General features: G+C 60.3%; 1 protein-coding gene across 24 annotated transcripts in view; it reads left to right on the top strand.

Moving 5' to 3' along the window:
- CFAP46 (cilia and flagella associated protein 46) overlaps positions 1-14,571 on the top strand; it is an 88,717-nt gene that overhangs the window by 71,416 nt on the left and 2,730 nt on the right. For 7 of the 24 annotated variants that reach the window (XM_047759436.1, XM_047759432.1, XM_047759433.1 and 4 more), the window contains 13 exons: positions 2,604-2,701; positions 3,129-3,205; positions 3,869-3,999; positions 4,434-4,513; positions 5,361-5,440; positions 6,249-6,410; positions 10,159-10,232; positions 10,341-10,401; positions 10,472-10,507; positions 10,916-11,018; positions 11,516-11,628; positions 12,751-12,832; positions 13,293-13,575. In XM_047759436.1, coding sequence (XP_047615392.1) covers positions 2,604-2,701; positions 3,129-3,205; positions 3,869-3,999; positions 4,434-4,513; positions 5,361-5,440; positions 6,249-6,410; positions 10,159-10,232; positions 10,341-10,401; positions 10,472-10,507; positions 10,916-11,018; positions 11,516-11,628; positions 12,751-12,832; positions 13,293-13,575 — 1,380 coding nt within the window. Of the gene's footprint in view, positions 1-2,603; positions 2,702-3,128; positions 3,206-3,868; positions 4,088-4,433; positions 4,514-5,360; positions 5,441-5,646; positions 6,411-6,892; positions 7,346-8,537; positions 9,819-10,158; positions 10,233-10,340; positions 10,402-10,471; positions 10,508-10,915; positions 11,019-11,515; positions 11,629-12,750; positions 12,833-13,292; positions 14,210-14,571 lie in introns of those variants that run through there. The other 17 variants (XM_047759443.1, XM_047759440.1, XM_047759445.1 and 14 more) reach the window with 17 other exon arrangements.

The following is a 14,571-nucleotide window of genomic DNA, read 5'->3' as shown; positions in this document are numbered from 1 at the left end:
AGCATGAAATATTGGCTGTGAAGTCCAGTGATTGTGCAGGGATGATGTGTGAGGATCCAATGGCTGTGTTCCATGTAGTTTAATGTCTTTAAGTCATTCAGTAGAATTCACCACATTAACAGGAGGAAAAGGAGAAAATCATAAAACCATCTTGAACGATGCAGGAAAACCATTTGCAACACCAGTCTGTGATTTCAAAAACTTAAGGTAGAAGATAATTTTCTTAACTTGATAAAGAACATCTTGAAAACCTCAGAGCAAACCTCATACGATTTAGCGACAGAGTGAAAAATGTTCTCCCAGAGCTGAAATGACACAAGAAAGCCATTGCCTCTGTATGTTGACTGTATTCAGGGGTAGCACGAGCCTGGGAAAAGGAATAAAGACAGAAGCGCAAAAAAGAAGCCAGCTGACTGTTGGCAGTGGACACCTTCGTGGGCCTTGAACACGAGTCTCTAGATTAACGTGAGAATTAACAGCCGGATTTGGCAGGTCACTGCTGAATCCACATAACTGCATCCACCTGCCAGTGACAAACGAGCAATGAAAATGTCTGAATAATATTGGTTTCAGTCCCATCAAAAACAAACCTGAGAAAAATCTAACAAAAGAAGCACAAGACCTACACCAGGAAAACTACAAAGCTTCCTAGGGACCCGTGTCCACGGGGTGGAAGGCTCCATGTCACGATGCTGGTTTTCTCTGCGCCCAGAAGGGTTCCACAGACGTCCTCCGCTAACCCTCCTGCTCTGTCCCCCGAGTTCTCAGCCAGTCTTGCTCTGTGATTGACGGCGCGCCAAAGCACCTGCCAGGGGATTCATGGAGCGAGCTCTTGTCCTGGGGTGTGTCCGGTGGCACCCCGGGAGCCATGCCGGCTGCCCGCTGCCCTGACCTGTACCCTGCCGGCCGCTGTGCTTCCCGTGCTCATCCTCCGAGTGTCCTCGCGAATCCAAACTGGGGGTCCCACCAGGAAGAGCCTCTAGCGTGTGAGTCTGTAGATCCAATCAGACCCTCTGATTCTAGAACTTGTACAGAAACTCCAGCTTACGAGATATCAAGACCTAGTGAAAGCAAGAGAAGTTAAGAAGCATGTGGTTGGCACTTCCAGAGAGAAACCAACCAATGGGACAGAAGAAGAAACGGGCCAAGCCCGGTACCCCGGTGTATGTCAGGGTGACACTGAGGGGAGAAGAGGGACCTGAGGGCTGCTTGATACACGGCGCAGTCCCCGCACGGGTTGCAGGTCTCCCCGAGAAAGGCAAACAGCAGAAGCTTTGGAGGGAAATTTAAGAGACCTCTTGATAACTCTGCCGTAGGTAAAAATTCATCACACGGGAGACAAGAGGTGGCAGCCGTGAGAGGGAAGCGGTCGATAGCACTGCGGTGACCCTGAGAATGTCTCTTCATCAAAGCCGTGGCACCGGAGTTAGCAGTCAAGTCCCTGAGGAGACGCTCCAGACACACCCAGTGGCCACGGTCTGGTGTCCTCTGTGTGGAAAGGCTCTGTCCCCCTTTCAGGAAGGGAGGGACTGTTTCGTTCAGAAAGACAGAAAAAAGTCGCAGGACTAGAATTTCACAAAAGAGACCCGAATGGCCAGTAAGCTTTTCGGATGACGTCCAGGGTCACTGGTCATCCGGGGACGGCAAGAATTAAAACCGCCTTGGATCCCAGCCGTCCACCAGAGCAGTGGAAATGAGCGGATGGAGAGGACAGGGCCGAGGAGGAGGGGGGCCCTGGTGGGGGTGGGGCCCGTGGGCGCAACGGCCCCTTTGGGGCAAGTTTCACCCCGCAGCTCTCCCTTGTGCCTGTGGCTGGCAGAGGCTTCCCTGGGACCGCAGGGAACAGACACAGCGGCTCTCCTGGTCCACAGAGGAGGCTGCCCAGGTGCTGACCACCGACAGGACACCGCACACAGCCAAGGGCAGGAGAGTCGGCCCCCTGGCCCAGTGCTGGCCCCAGTAGCCTGACGCCACACACAAGGCCAGCCCTCTGGAGACCTGCTGGGGCCTGTGGGCACGAGGCTGGCGCGTGGCTGTGGCCCCTGGTGGACAGCCAGCTGGCCTCCCGAGGCGGGTGTACCGGCTTCTCTCTGGTCTCCGACGCGCATGCAGACTTTGCTCAGCTTTTGCAACTGAAGTTCCTGTCTTCAGACAGTGGGGGATGGGCTTCCGAGCAGCCGCAGGCCTTTGGGGAGGCTTCCTGCGGGTGCTGAGCGGCCGGCGGGGACCCGGGAGCCCGACCCTTCCAGGGAGTGGGGGGGAGCCGCTGGCCCAGAAAGCGCTGGCTCCGCGCACGGCGCCCGCCCGCGTCTGCTGGTGCAGGGCTCGCGGGGCCCAGGCAGGGAGGAGGGAGGACTGCGGGTGGAGGAGCTGCCGGGGGCTCCTCCTCTGCTCTTTGGCTGCGGCGCCTCCGCGCGTTCCTGTCGCGCAGACCCGGCTTCTGACTTGAGCCCCGAGCGAAGCCTTGGGAGCCGCCGCGGAACCCGGAGCGAGGGTGCTGCCCCCTTGCGGCGGCCGCGAGTCCCGCGGGGTCCCGGCGGGGGCGGGGGCGGGGGCGGGACACCCTCCCCGCGCCGCTCTGACTCCCGCTGTGTCGCCCGCAGGCTTGGCAAAACCTCCGGGTCACCGAACAGCATTTTAACCTCTTGAACGAGATTCCTCCCGCTTTTCGGATCCTCTTTTTGCACCACTCGGGGGACAGGTAAGGCGTCTTTTGCCCCTGCCCCGGCTCGGCCACGTGGACGCCGCACGAGCCGCAGGGACAGACACGAGCGGCGGGGCTGCCCCCACCCCCGAGCTGGGCTGAGGGGACCGTCCCTCTGGGGAGGGGCCAAGGGAATTGCTACCATGGCCAGGCTGCTGTGCCCAGAGGAACAGTGCCACCTCCCCCCAGCGCGGGGGCGGGGGCGGGGTCACTGATAAAGTGGAGAGAAGCCCCTTGCCTGCTCCCACCGTGATCCCCGCGGCAGTGCCCCGCGGGCCTGTTTCGATTGTGTGTCCTGACTTGGCGGAGGTGCTCACGGGGAGGGGGCGTGTGGGGGGTGGACGTGCTTCAGAGGCAGCTTCTTTGGGGCTCCTCTGGGCCCCCACGGGCTGGGCTTTGACCCCATCCCACGTCCCGCCAACAGGACTCATCTGTACGGCGCCGCCTATGAGAGACCCAAGCTCGTCCCTTCAGCCAAAGGCAAAATGCTGCAGGTGGGGGGTGAGTTCCGCCAGAGGTGGAACCCAGCGCAGCCCCTGGCGCCAGGCACACCAGTCACCCAGACACGCAAGTCCCTCCACTCCCTCACCTGCTGGCCGTGGGACCCAGCCCTCCCTCTGCGGCTCTGTAGGCGCACGTCTCCCGGGGGCCAGAGTTGGCGGGACCCCCTCTGGCCGGCACTGCCCTCCCCCGTCTAGCGCTCCCTGCAGCTGGTCCCCGGCCTCAGGCCCTTCATTCCACTGGCCCTTTGGTGCAGCACCAAGGAAGGCTCTAGACCCGGTGCAGTCGCCACCTGCCGTTTCTTCAGGGCCCTCTGGCTATTTGCAGGCGCCCGCTCTGGCCTCTGCGGGGGTGTCCCTGGCCCCAGGCTGACACCCTTACAGTGTCTGCAGTGCAACCTTGGCAGATTTTAAACGCCAACCTTTCTGGGAACCAAGGAGGCTGTCTGTGGGGTCGCGGTGGTGGTGACCCCTCGCCGACTCCACGTCGGGCCACTGGGCCTTCCTTCTGGGGTGGGGGGAGCCCACACGGAGCTCTCTGCCCCAGTTCACTCAGCTCACCACCTCCAAGCGTAGCCACAGGTCCCCGCCCGTGGGCCTCTCAGCCCGGAAAGGCCCTCTGCGAGGCCGCGTGTAGGGACCGCGGCGGGGTCTGTTTCCGCAGGCTCCTGCAAGGTGGCTCGAGTGGCCACGAGCCCAGCCGCCTTCTCCTGCCTGTTGGCCAGCGTCCAGCAGTTCCGGGAGCAGAGCCAGTCCAAGGCATACAGTGAGGACGTGGCCCTGAATCCAGGCTTGGTGAGGGCCGGAGACCCATGCCAGGGCTGCCCCCGCTGCGTGGGGGGCTGGGGGAGGACCCCCGCCCCGGGCACTGCTGGACACCCAGGTCAGGCTCCCTGCACCAGGCTCGGGGCCAGTTCTGGTTTGACTCTTTGAGCCAAGTCTTGGGGGGCCACTGTGATGCCGGCAGAGGAGCGTGAGGAGGGGAGCTGGGGGGGCCTCTCAGAGTCGTGGCAGGTGGAAGGCAGGGCGCCATCTGCGGGAGGCTGGGGGAGCCCAGGCTGCTGAGCTGAGCTTCCCTGGGGCCCACACCTGAAGGGTCTCGCTCCTGCCCTCTAACCGCCTGGGGATTCTGCGCGGCGCCCTTAGGCTCCTCCTGAGGGGGGCGCCGTTGTCTGGGTTGAGGAGCCGGAAGACGTGCACCTGAAGGGGGAGGAGGGCTTTTTCCGCAGAGTTTCTCCGAGGTCTTGAAGCTCATGGAGGAGTATCTGAGGCCACTGTTCCCCCTGCTCAGCTGCCTCCCGGAAACCAGGTACCTGACGGGGGCTGACCCCTGAAGGGTTCAAGGGACAGAGGACGCCGTGCGCTCAGGGGGCGACGGTGGGTGCCAGCTGGGTTGTAGGAGCCCTTGGGCAGGGGGCCCCCTCGGAGCAGACGGGAGGGTCCCTTCATCTCTCTGTCCCCACAGGTGCGCACAGGTGTGCACAGGTGCAGGGAGTGACGGGGTTGTGCCGCACTGGGGTGGGGTTCGGGGTGGGCGGCCTGAAAATTGGCTCGGACCCCCAAACTTCCCGCACGCCAGGGCAAGCTGAGTGACTGGCCGTGAACACCAGAGCTGTTTCCTCAGCTGCTGTTCGTTCGGGGACGCTGCCGTCTCCGAGGCCACAGCGCATGTGCTCAGCCACCTTCTCTGTGCTCGTCGCCCCCCGGCGAAGCGGGAGGCTGCGCAGACCCTTGGAGAAGGAGCGCGGAGCCCGGGCGCTGCCCGCCTGCCACCCAGAGGAAGTCTGGCTGACTCCAAACCTTTTCTGGGGGCGTCCCTGCGCACAGGCCCCCGCTGCCCTCTGTGCCACAGTTCTGGGGCAGGGGGCAGCAGAGGGTCCCGCCCCTTGGATCCGTTCCCCATGGGAGAGAAGGTGGGCGGCAGGGTCGGCCAGTGGTCTTCCCGGGCTTGCCCGCAGGTCCAAGCACCTGAATCCTCTTTGTTCACGTCTGTGCAAATGACCCGCGCACCCCCAGGAGACAGGCCCCAGCAGTGAACCCTGGAGAGTCGTGTGACACCCCCGCCCCACCTGGAGTGAAGGGTCCAGGAGCTGCTGTCCCTGTCCTCAGTGGTCCTAGGGTGTTTGAAAGCCTGAGCACACGCCTTTGCCTTTCAGAGCGCAGATTCCCACGGTCGTTGCAGATTTGGGGAAATCCAAGGTGAAAGACAGGGAGAGGAAGGTGTCCATGCCCCAGGGTGAGTGCGGCCCGGGGGCCCCGACCTCAGGAGTGGCTGTGGAACCAAGGCGGGCAGAAGCCTGCTCTCTGCAGCTGTGGGGCGGGCCTGCGTGGGGAGCTTCCCCAGAAGGTTCTGTGCGTGGCCACTGACCAGTGCTCGGGTGAGCCACGTGCATCCCGTCCGCAGCCCACCAACTGCAGATGCCTGCTCTTCTGTGTGGGCAGGACGCAGTGACATCGCGGTCACCCTCCTGAGCACCTGTCAGGTGGCTGGAGGGCAAATGAGCGGATTTCCTAAACGCAAGAGGAAATACCTTTGTTTTGGTGTCGTGGGGAGAAGGTCCTGCCCGGAGCTGAGCGAGTGCGGCTGTCAGAGCCGAGGACCTGGGCTGCTTGCGTGACCTGAGATTCTGACCTAAAGTTGCCCCAGATGAAAATCCTTGCTGGATTTTAAGTAACTTAAGTTCTGTTGACTCTTGTGGTGGCCTCACCCTTTGCACCAGCTTCCCTGTCACCAGGCAGGGCTTCCTCAGCGAGCCGGGCGGGGCTGATGGCTCCTCCAAGGGCGCCCCTGCCCTTCCCCCTCAGAGCTGCCCCCAGCGACCACACACTCCCTAGAGACCTTGGCATCGGTCCACGACCTGGCTGCTCCATCAAAACCAGTGTCTGCCCCAGGTGACTCTGGCACGTCTGAAGCTGTGCTGAGTTCATACTCGGTCCCAGGTCTCCCGCCAGCAGCCTTGGAGAGGACAGGCAGGCCTTGGCTGGCAGGCCGGCAGGGCTCGCCGTCCTCGGCGCCACACCAGCCCCGGTGTTCCCGCCCACAGTGCAGCCCGGGGTCGCAGACAACATCATCCTGATTGCGGGCGGGCATCTCCTGCAGCTGCCGTTGGAAGGTCTCTCTGTGTTTGACGAAGACACAGTCTCCTCCATGTCACGAGAATTTTCTCTCCAGATGCTGTGGAATCGCCTCCGTAAAGAGGAGACGGGTGAGAGTCACACTGATATTTGATTTTGGAATGGAAATGTTTGAGTGATTTTCATTATAAGAAAATGTAACCCTTGTCAAGAAATAGTTCCAGATGTTGCCACGTTTTTGGAGACAATGGTTCATTCGATGCTTAGAAAATACCCACTGTGCGCCAAGTGTTCTGTTAGGGGCTGAACGCGCCCTGAAGCAGAAACTTAACTCTGTTCTTGGTCAAAGGAGGGGACTGGCGTAGCTACCAGCGACGCAGTTAGTCCTTGTCTACACGGTGACAGCCATGAGGGGGAGGACCAGGGGCACCTGACGTGGGCCAGGGGCCGCTAGGGGCTCGGGGTGCGCCCGCTGTTAGTACACACGCCCAGGGGGTGGAAACTCCCCAAGCCCTGCGTCGTGCCACGTGCGGGCTTCTGCATGTGTGTTTCACTATGACGGGTATCCCATTAAACGAAAAATGAATAGATGGGTCTTTTGTTTTCATCCAAGGTGAGATGCCAGGGACTCAGTTTGCCCTCCCAGCTGAAACAACTAAAACCCGGACAGAACATATGGAATAAAAGTTTTCAGACACTGGAGATCAGGCAGTGGGAGAGAAATAAGCAGGGGAGCGTCTGCAGGCCCAGTGTCTGGTCCTCAGCTGACGGCTGGTCCCACACGTGTCTGCAGAGACAACAGGCGGGATGGAAAAGCCCGTGAGCCCCAGGCATCAGGTGCAGGGACCAGAGGGCACCACCTCTGCACCAGGGCGCTGGCTGTCTCCCACCCAGCAGGGCTGAGAAATAAGTCTTCAGGGCGACAGAGCAGGACGGATGCGGCATTGGGGTCAGTAGACGGAAACTATTACATTTAAACTGGAGAGACAACAGAGTCCTTCTGCGCGCACAGGGAACCATAGCCAGTCTCCTGGGATAGACCGTGATGGAAAAAAATATTTAAAAAGAATACATATGACTGAGTCACTTTGCTCTACAACAGAAATTGGCACAACGTTGTCAATCAACTATACGTCAATAAAAATGAAAAATAAAAATAAGCCTCCAGGGACCAAACTATCTCTAGGTGTTTTAACTGCATCTCGAAACAAAACTCAAGATGTATAGACATAGAATTCCAGGACCCATCAAGGTCAAATACAAAATGTCTGACAGCCAGTCAAAAACGTCCTGGCACGCTAAGACCCGCAATGAAGAGAAGAGCCGAGCAAAACCGGATCCAGAAATGACACAGCGATGGCATCGGTCAGCAGGCCATTGAGAGTCCCTGAAGCTGCAGCCCACCTGTTTCAGGAGGGGGAGGGAAGACGGAGCAGGTGAGCGGAGCCATGGAGGATTCAAGTAGGCCCAGGCGGCGCTCCTGGGGGAAGACCAGCCCCGGCAGCGTGAACAGCAAGCTCGACCAGCAGGAGGAAAGACCAGGGAGCTTGAGGAACAACATAGGAAAAGCCTGGAAAAACGGGCAGAGCACCAGGGAGCTGTGGGACAACATAAAGCAGCCTGGCGTGCCTGTAATTAGAGTCTGCCTGGGGGCCTGTTTGAGTTGATAATGGCCAATTTTACCCACCTTTGATGAAAACTGTAATCGCACAGATTCAAGAAACTAAATGAATCTCAAACACAAGAAACGAAACTATACCAGGAAATACTGTATTCAGATTGATTAAAACTGGCGATAGAGGAGTTCCCTTTGTGGCTTAGTGGGTTAAGGGCCTGACTGGTATCCATGAGGATACGGGTTCAATCCCTGGCCTGGCTCGTGAGTTAAGGTTCCGGCGTTTCCACAGGGGCAGCGTAGGTCACAGGTGTGGCTGTGGTGTACCCTGCAGCTGCATCTCTGATTCCATACCCTAGCCTGGGAACCTCCATAGGCTGCAGGTGCAGCCCTAAAAAAAGGGAAAAAAGGAAAAAAAAACAAACACTGATAGAGTATTTTTAAAGCAGCCAAAAAAAAAAAAAACATGTTGTGTATCAAGAAAAAAGTGTCACAACAGACTTCTTGCCAGAAACAACACGCGGCAAAGAATGTCTTTAAGTTATTACATAAAATGTCCGTGTAGCTGTTTTTGCGAATAACTTTCAAAACACAGTGAGATACATTTTCAGGAAAAAAAGCTAAAAGAGCTCTTGCCCAGCAGGTCTGCTTCCACCACAAGAAGGGCCGCAGGACGTTCTTCGGAGAAAAAGGGAGGGAACCTTCATGTCTGCAAAGAGAGAAGCACCAGCCAGAGAGGAAGAGCAAAGGCAGAGGCTGGTTGCTTGAGAAGAAGCCTACACAATAGACGCACACGGGAGAGAACGATCAAAAAGCACGTGAGACACAAACAGTATTAGAAAGAGAAAGAGACACCAACTCTAAGACAATTAGAATATTATGAACAACCTTGCCGCCGTATATGGCAAAACTTAGGCAAAGTGGACAAAATCCACTCAAGAGATTCAAGAAGGAAAGAAGGCCCCAGCAGCCTCGTAACCAAGAAGGAGAGACCAGTCAACTTACCTCCCCCTTGACAAAAGGTCAGTTTTACCATTTTTCTGTTGAATTCACCCGAATTTCAAGAAACTGCTCGGGTAGGTAATTACACACCTCCCCAAGGAGAGAAAGCAGGCCAGCCCTCCCCCTTCTTCTGTGGCCCGTCCAGTCCCTGACACCCACGCTGCTCGAGAGGAGCAAAGAAAGAAAGAAGAATGAAACATTTCATCACCCAGTCTGTCCTTAAAAATGTATAAATGTCACGGATGAACAGGTCGAAGGAGGAAGGGGCTTATCAACATCTCAGGTGGCGCAGAAAAAGCAGTTGCTATGACGCGTGCATTCACCATGGGCGTTCTTAGGTCCCTGGGAGCAGAATGCGTGTGGCTGGTCCTGATGCGGGAATTTCTCCCGGTCTAGAGCAGGCTGCCTCCCAGGGGCAGCGGGAGCGCGCTCTGTGGCGTGGGGTCACGCCAGAGTCGCCCCTCAGCGCTGACGTCTTGTTCTCTGCTGGAGGTGCCGACAGAGGGGCACAGACAGACATGCAGAGAGCCGTCTTTATTTCCTGTTACCTCCGCTAGAACAGCGAAGTGTAGCCAGGGCACAGGTGGTAGTCCTCGTGCAGAGGCAGAGGGACCAACAGTGCCCACCACTGCCCACTGTGACTGGGCCACCACAGTAGGCGCACTGGTGGGTGCTCAGTGTGGTGTGTGAATGGTCAGCCAGGTGGGCCTAGGAGCGTTCGGCAACCTCGGGCAAGCCTGGGGTCTCCTGGTGCAGGCCTTTCCCAGCCCTGTGAGCTCCACAGTTGAGAAATTACTGCCATTCCAACTTTACAAAAAGGAAAACCGGCGTTTCCGTTCTGGCTCAGTGTTTCACGAACCCATGAGGGTGTAGTATCCCGTGTAGTATCCATGAGGATGGGGGTTGCATCCCTGGCCTTGCTCAGTGCATTAAGGTTCCCGTGTGGCCGCCAGCTGTGCTGTAGGTCGCAGCTGCGGCTTGGGTCCAGCGTGGCTGTGGCTGTGGTGTAGGCTGGCAGCTGCAGCTCCCATTCGACCCCTAGCCTGGGAACCTCCATGTGTCATGAGCGCAGCCTTGAAAAAAAAATAAAAATGAATTTAAAAAATTAAAACCCGTTGTTCTTGTTTTCTTGAGGTGAAATTCACATAAGATAAAATTAGCCGTCTTCAAGCGAACGGCGCAGTGACGCTTCATGCCTTCCGAGGCCGTGCCCCCGCCCCAGTCTGCGCCCCGCCCAAGACCGCTTCTCCTTCTTGTCTCAGCAGAAGGGCGCGTGAGTAAAGAGAGCAGCGGCAAAGACCGCAGAAAGCGGAGCCGAGCGAAGAAGGGCCAGAAGGTAGGTGGCGGTGGGGGCCTGCGCGAGGCCCTGGGCCTGGGGAGCCCGGCACGCCCGCGGCTCTGGGCCCCGCGCTTCGGCCCCAAGGACCGCTGCCTGTCGTCCCAGGCCAGCCTGCCACGGGTCCCCCCCGCCAGCTGCATCACTGTGGACTCGGACCACTTCAGATGTATCCTTTGCCGGCGCGGCTGCCCCGAACCCCGAGCCTGGGGTCCTGTTCCTCCTTAACCAAGGCCCAGTCGTCGTGGACCCCTACGAAGAGGCCCAGGGCGCCGGTGAGCCCCGCCCCGCAGGCCCCGCCCCACCCGCATCCCGGGGCGGGGCCTCCTCGCTCCGCCCCCACCGCGCGGGCCTGGGGCGTGGCCTCGGAGCCTCCGCTCCCTCCCGGGAGCCTGGTCCCCGGGCCCTGGCCGCGTGGGGGGGGGGACGCACGTGTGCTCCGAACCCGCCGGGGCAGCGCGCCCTGCCCCCGAGCCCCGGCTGCACGTGTGCCCAGGGCGGCCGCCGGAGCGCAGAGCTGCCCGGCTCCGCCGGTGCTGGGCTGGCTTGTGTCGCGCGGCGGAGCGGCCAGAGGGCACGAGCAGTGCCACCCGACGCGGGCCCCCGCCGGTGAGGGGCCGAGGCCGGAGCGCCCTGCCACACCCGGTTGCGGCTGTTTCGTCAGCATCCGATTCTCGTCGCAGAAGTGCTGACTCCTGTCTCCGTCACCCGGGAAATTCTGGACAGATTCGGAGACGCGTTCACTATGAGATGGAGGGGACATCTGGGAAGCACGCACTTTCCAAGGTTGACGCTGTCCTGCGGTGGCTTCCCCTCCTCCCTCCCGCTCAGGCCCCTCCTGTCCTGACCCCTGTTCTGACTTGGCTTTGCCTCCTGTGTACGGGGCGCCTAGATCCCGGCAGAGCCTGGAGGAGGACTCGGCCCCAGGGGTGTGGGCGGTGCACAGGGCCAGGCCAGCTCAGCCTGGCGTGTGTGGCCCTAACTTCCCAGAGGGGCCCAGGGGCGTGGCCCTGGGCGGGGTGTGGCTGCTGGGGGGGGGGGCGGGGTCCAGGGGCCTGGTTCTAGGACGACGGACCGGAAGATCCTCTAGGATTTCTTGGAGCCTCTGCCCGGGAACACAGGTTTCCCTTCAGGGACCCCAGGGGCAGTGGAGGGTGAACAGGCTCTGTCTCCTCGAAGTGTGGGGAGTGGAGAGGACCACAGGGTCGGTACCCAGCTGGTGGCAACAGATGTGGCCTGTCCCCACCACCTGCCCACTGCGGCCTCTCTCTCCTTCCTTGCAGCCAGGCCGAGTGGGAGCAGCTCCTGGGCAGCTGCCAAGGCTTCTTCTTCTACGGGATGGAGAACTTTCTGTCTCACATATTAGTGGAAAGGTTGGCTGCCATGAACTTGGAAGGTGAGACCACAGAGCCCAGACCCTTGGGCACAGGTCCAGCCCACACAGGGACAGAGCAGGACCCTGTGTCTTATCAGGAGTCTCCCCCGGCCTCTGATGAAGGGGTGGCAGGGGTGCTTTAGGAAGGCTCAGTGGGTCCTGGGGGTCCTCCTACCCTCACTCTCCCTCCTCCACTACTCTGGGAGGCTTGTCCAGGGTTAAGAGTTGGGGGGGGGGGGGCTCGCCCCTAGGTCTGGGCCTACAGAGTCCAGGAAACTGGTCGGTCAGTTCTGGAAAGTGCCGGCACATCTCCTCCACGGTTGTCTTTCTACCTGAAGTGTGGGCACTCTGGCCCCACTTCGCCCTCTCACTCACCGTCCACTGGCAGCAGTGTCCCCAGAAGCCACCGTCACCCATCCGCACCCTAGGATGCCCTTGAGGGTTGTCTGGGACGACCCTCCCCCTCCCCTGAGGGACTGCGGGGTGGCCGGCCGCTGTGCAGAGACCCCTCAAAGATGCTCCCCACCCTTCCATGGACACCCGTCCTGTGGTCAGGACACCTGCACCCAGGCCTGTCGCCTGGCACCCATCTCCTCCCCAGCCCCTGCCAATGTGCCTGTCCCTCGGAGATTCTTACTGGGTGGCGTAGAAGAGGGCTTCTTTGGAACTTTAATTCCAAGTGCAGCTGAAAAAGTCATGGGCTCACAAGCCCCTGTAGGGGTGACAGTGTCACCAGGAGCCCCACTGCTCCCCACCAGGGCCCGTCCTCACACAGCCGGGTGTTCTGCCCCGCTCCCAGACGGCCCAAGGCTCATGCACAACCAGGCCACCATGGGGCCTTCTGTACCCTCACGCCCACCTGCTGCGTTTCTGATGCTGGCCTCGTTCAGTGGGGACACAGCGCCACAGTGGCCAGCTCCTTGCCCCAGGGCAAAACAGGATGCCTCCTGGATGCGGCTGTCCACCCCTTCCCGGTGCCCAGCCCTCTGTCCACCCCTTCCCGGTGCCCAGCCTGGTCCCACAGGGCACTGGGAGGGGCTTGGGGCCTCCGAGGCCAATGGCAATCGGCCTGCCCACACAGCCAGTGCACCCAGGAAGGTGCACCAAGTCCGAGAAGCTGAGCACCCCTCCCGTGACCCACAGAGTGCCAGATGGCCGTCCTGCTGGACCTGACACGGTCCTACGAGAGCATGCGACGGCACGTGGAGTCCTCCGAGCATAAGAGGTGCCTGGAGCAGCCGTGGGGGACCAGGGGATGCCCAGGTCAAGGATGGGCACGGACAGCCAGGGTGCCACCACCTGCCCCCAGACCCTTCTCTGGCAGATTCCAAGTTGGGGGGCGCTCCAGTAGCCGACACGGGCCTGGCTGGGCCAGGAGACAGAGCCTCGGCAGTGGGGAGGGCACCCTGGCTTCAGAGCGCCCATGTCCCCTGTCACACGGAGCCCAGGGCCCCTCCCTGTCTCGGGGTGCTTCTCCTCGTAGCTCCCCCCGTGGCTCGGAGCCGCCAGCGGGATTTGGCAGTGCTTACTCGGAAATGAGTTTGTTTAGTGGTATTTGATTGGGGCGGGAGGGGGGATTCAGTCCAACAGGTGGTGCTCTTTGGGCTGTGGACTCGGGGGGGGGGGGGGGGCTCAGGCAGGGTCCTTCCCCTTGGTGCCGGCCCACGGGAGCCCGGTCCCCGCAGCGCCCTGCAGCTGGCCTTGGAGGGGTCCACGGAGACCGCCATCCTCCTGAGTCTGGTGGGTGTCAGGAGCATCATGGCGAACCAGTGGTGGACGGCCCTGCAGGACAACGCGATGCGGGCCATTGTCCTGTGGGAAAGTGAGCAGTGCCCGCGGCCCCTTCGGCCCCCTGGCAGCCCGCGGGGTGTCAGCGGCCCGTCTGTAGGGACGTCTCTTCCGCAGATCTGCTGGCAGGTGGCAAGCCCATCGGGAAGACGACCCGTCTCCTTCAGAGGAGGGGAGCCGGTGAGCTGGTTAAACCAGGGTGACGAGAAAGTGTCCATCAGGCTGTGGGGCTGCCACCTCACGCCCCTGTCCCCGCAGCCCCGCAGGGTCGGGGGGGTCCCCACTTCTGTTTCCTCGTGGCCTCAGAAGGGCAGCATGTGCAGCCTGAGGCACGGTGAGATCTGCCCTCAGAGTCTTTAGGGAAGAACGTACGGGCCACCAGAAAGTCTTCTGTGTCAGAACGGTGCGAGTCCCACAACCCCCCCAGGTGCCCCGTGCTCTCCAGGAGTGGACACCCCTCCGAGGTGCCCTCTGCTCTCCTGGGGTAGGGACCCCCCCTTCAAAGCAGGTGGAGCCCTGACGTCCACGCACGACAACAGCTCCTACACGGATCCCGTGCGAAAACCTCGCGTGCAGCATGGGTAGCAGCTTTAGCAACACGCTGATGGGGTAACTTACATAACTAAGAGAGATTCGTCCCAGGATGATATAAATCCTGAAATCTTCAAATACCCAGGGCGAAAAGAGCTTAAAACTTTAAATCACAGGGTCTGTGGCGCCCGGGACGTAGTTGCCAAACACTAAATGCTTGTTAAATGACTGAGCGAGGAGTTCCCGTCGTGGCGCAGTGGTTAACGAATCCGACTAGGAACCATGAGGTTGCGGGTTTGATCCCTGCCCTTGCTCAGTGGGTTAAGGATCCGGCACTGCCGTGAGCTGTGGCGTAGGTTGCAGACACGGCTCGGATCCCGCGTTGCTGTGGCTCTGGCGTAGGATGGCGGCTACAGCTCCGATTAGACCCCTAGCCTGGGAACCTCCATATGCCGCGGGAGTGGCCCAAGAAATGGCAAAAAGACAAAAAAAAAAAAAAATGCCTGAGCGAGCGAGAGAGTGGGTGAGGGTGGCCACGCGGCTGCTGCTCTGTGCTCCGTGTCCTGTCGGTAAGACCAGGTGGCAGCATCCTCGTCCAGGCTGCGCCCGGAGACAGAGCCAGCAGCACCGTCGCCTCCCTCCAGC

This window comes from Phacochoerus africanus, chromosome 15, assembly GCF_016906955.1.
Source record: "Phacochoerus africanus isolate WHEZ1 chromosome 15, ROS_Pafr_v1, whole genome shotgun sequence".
NCBI classification, from domain to species: domain Eukaryota; kingdom Metazoa; phylum Chordata; class Mammalia; order Artiodactyla; family Suidae; genus Phacochoerus; species Phacochoerus africanus.
This window is presented reverse-complemented; position numbering and strand designations above follow the sequence as displayed.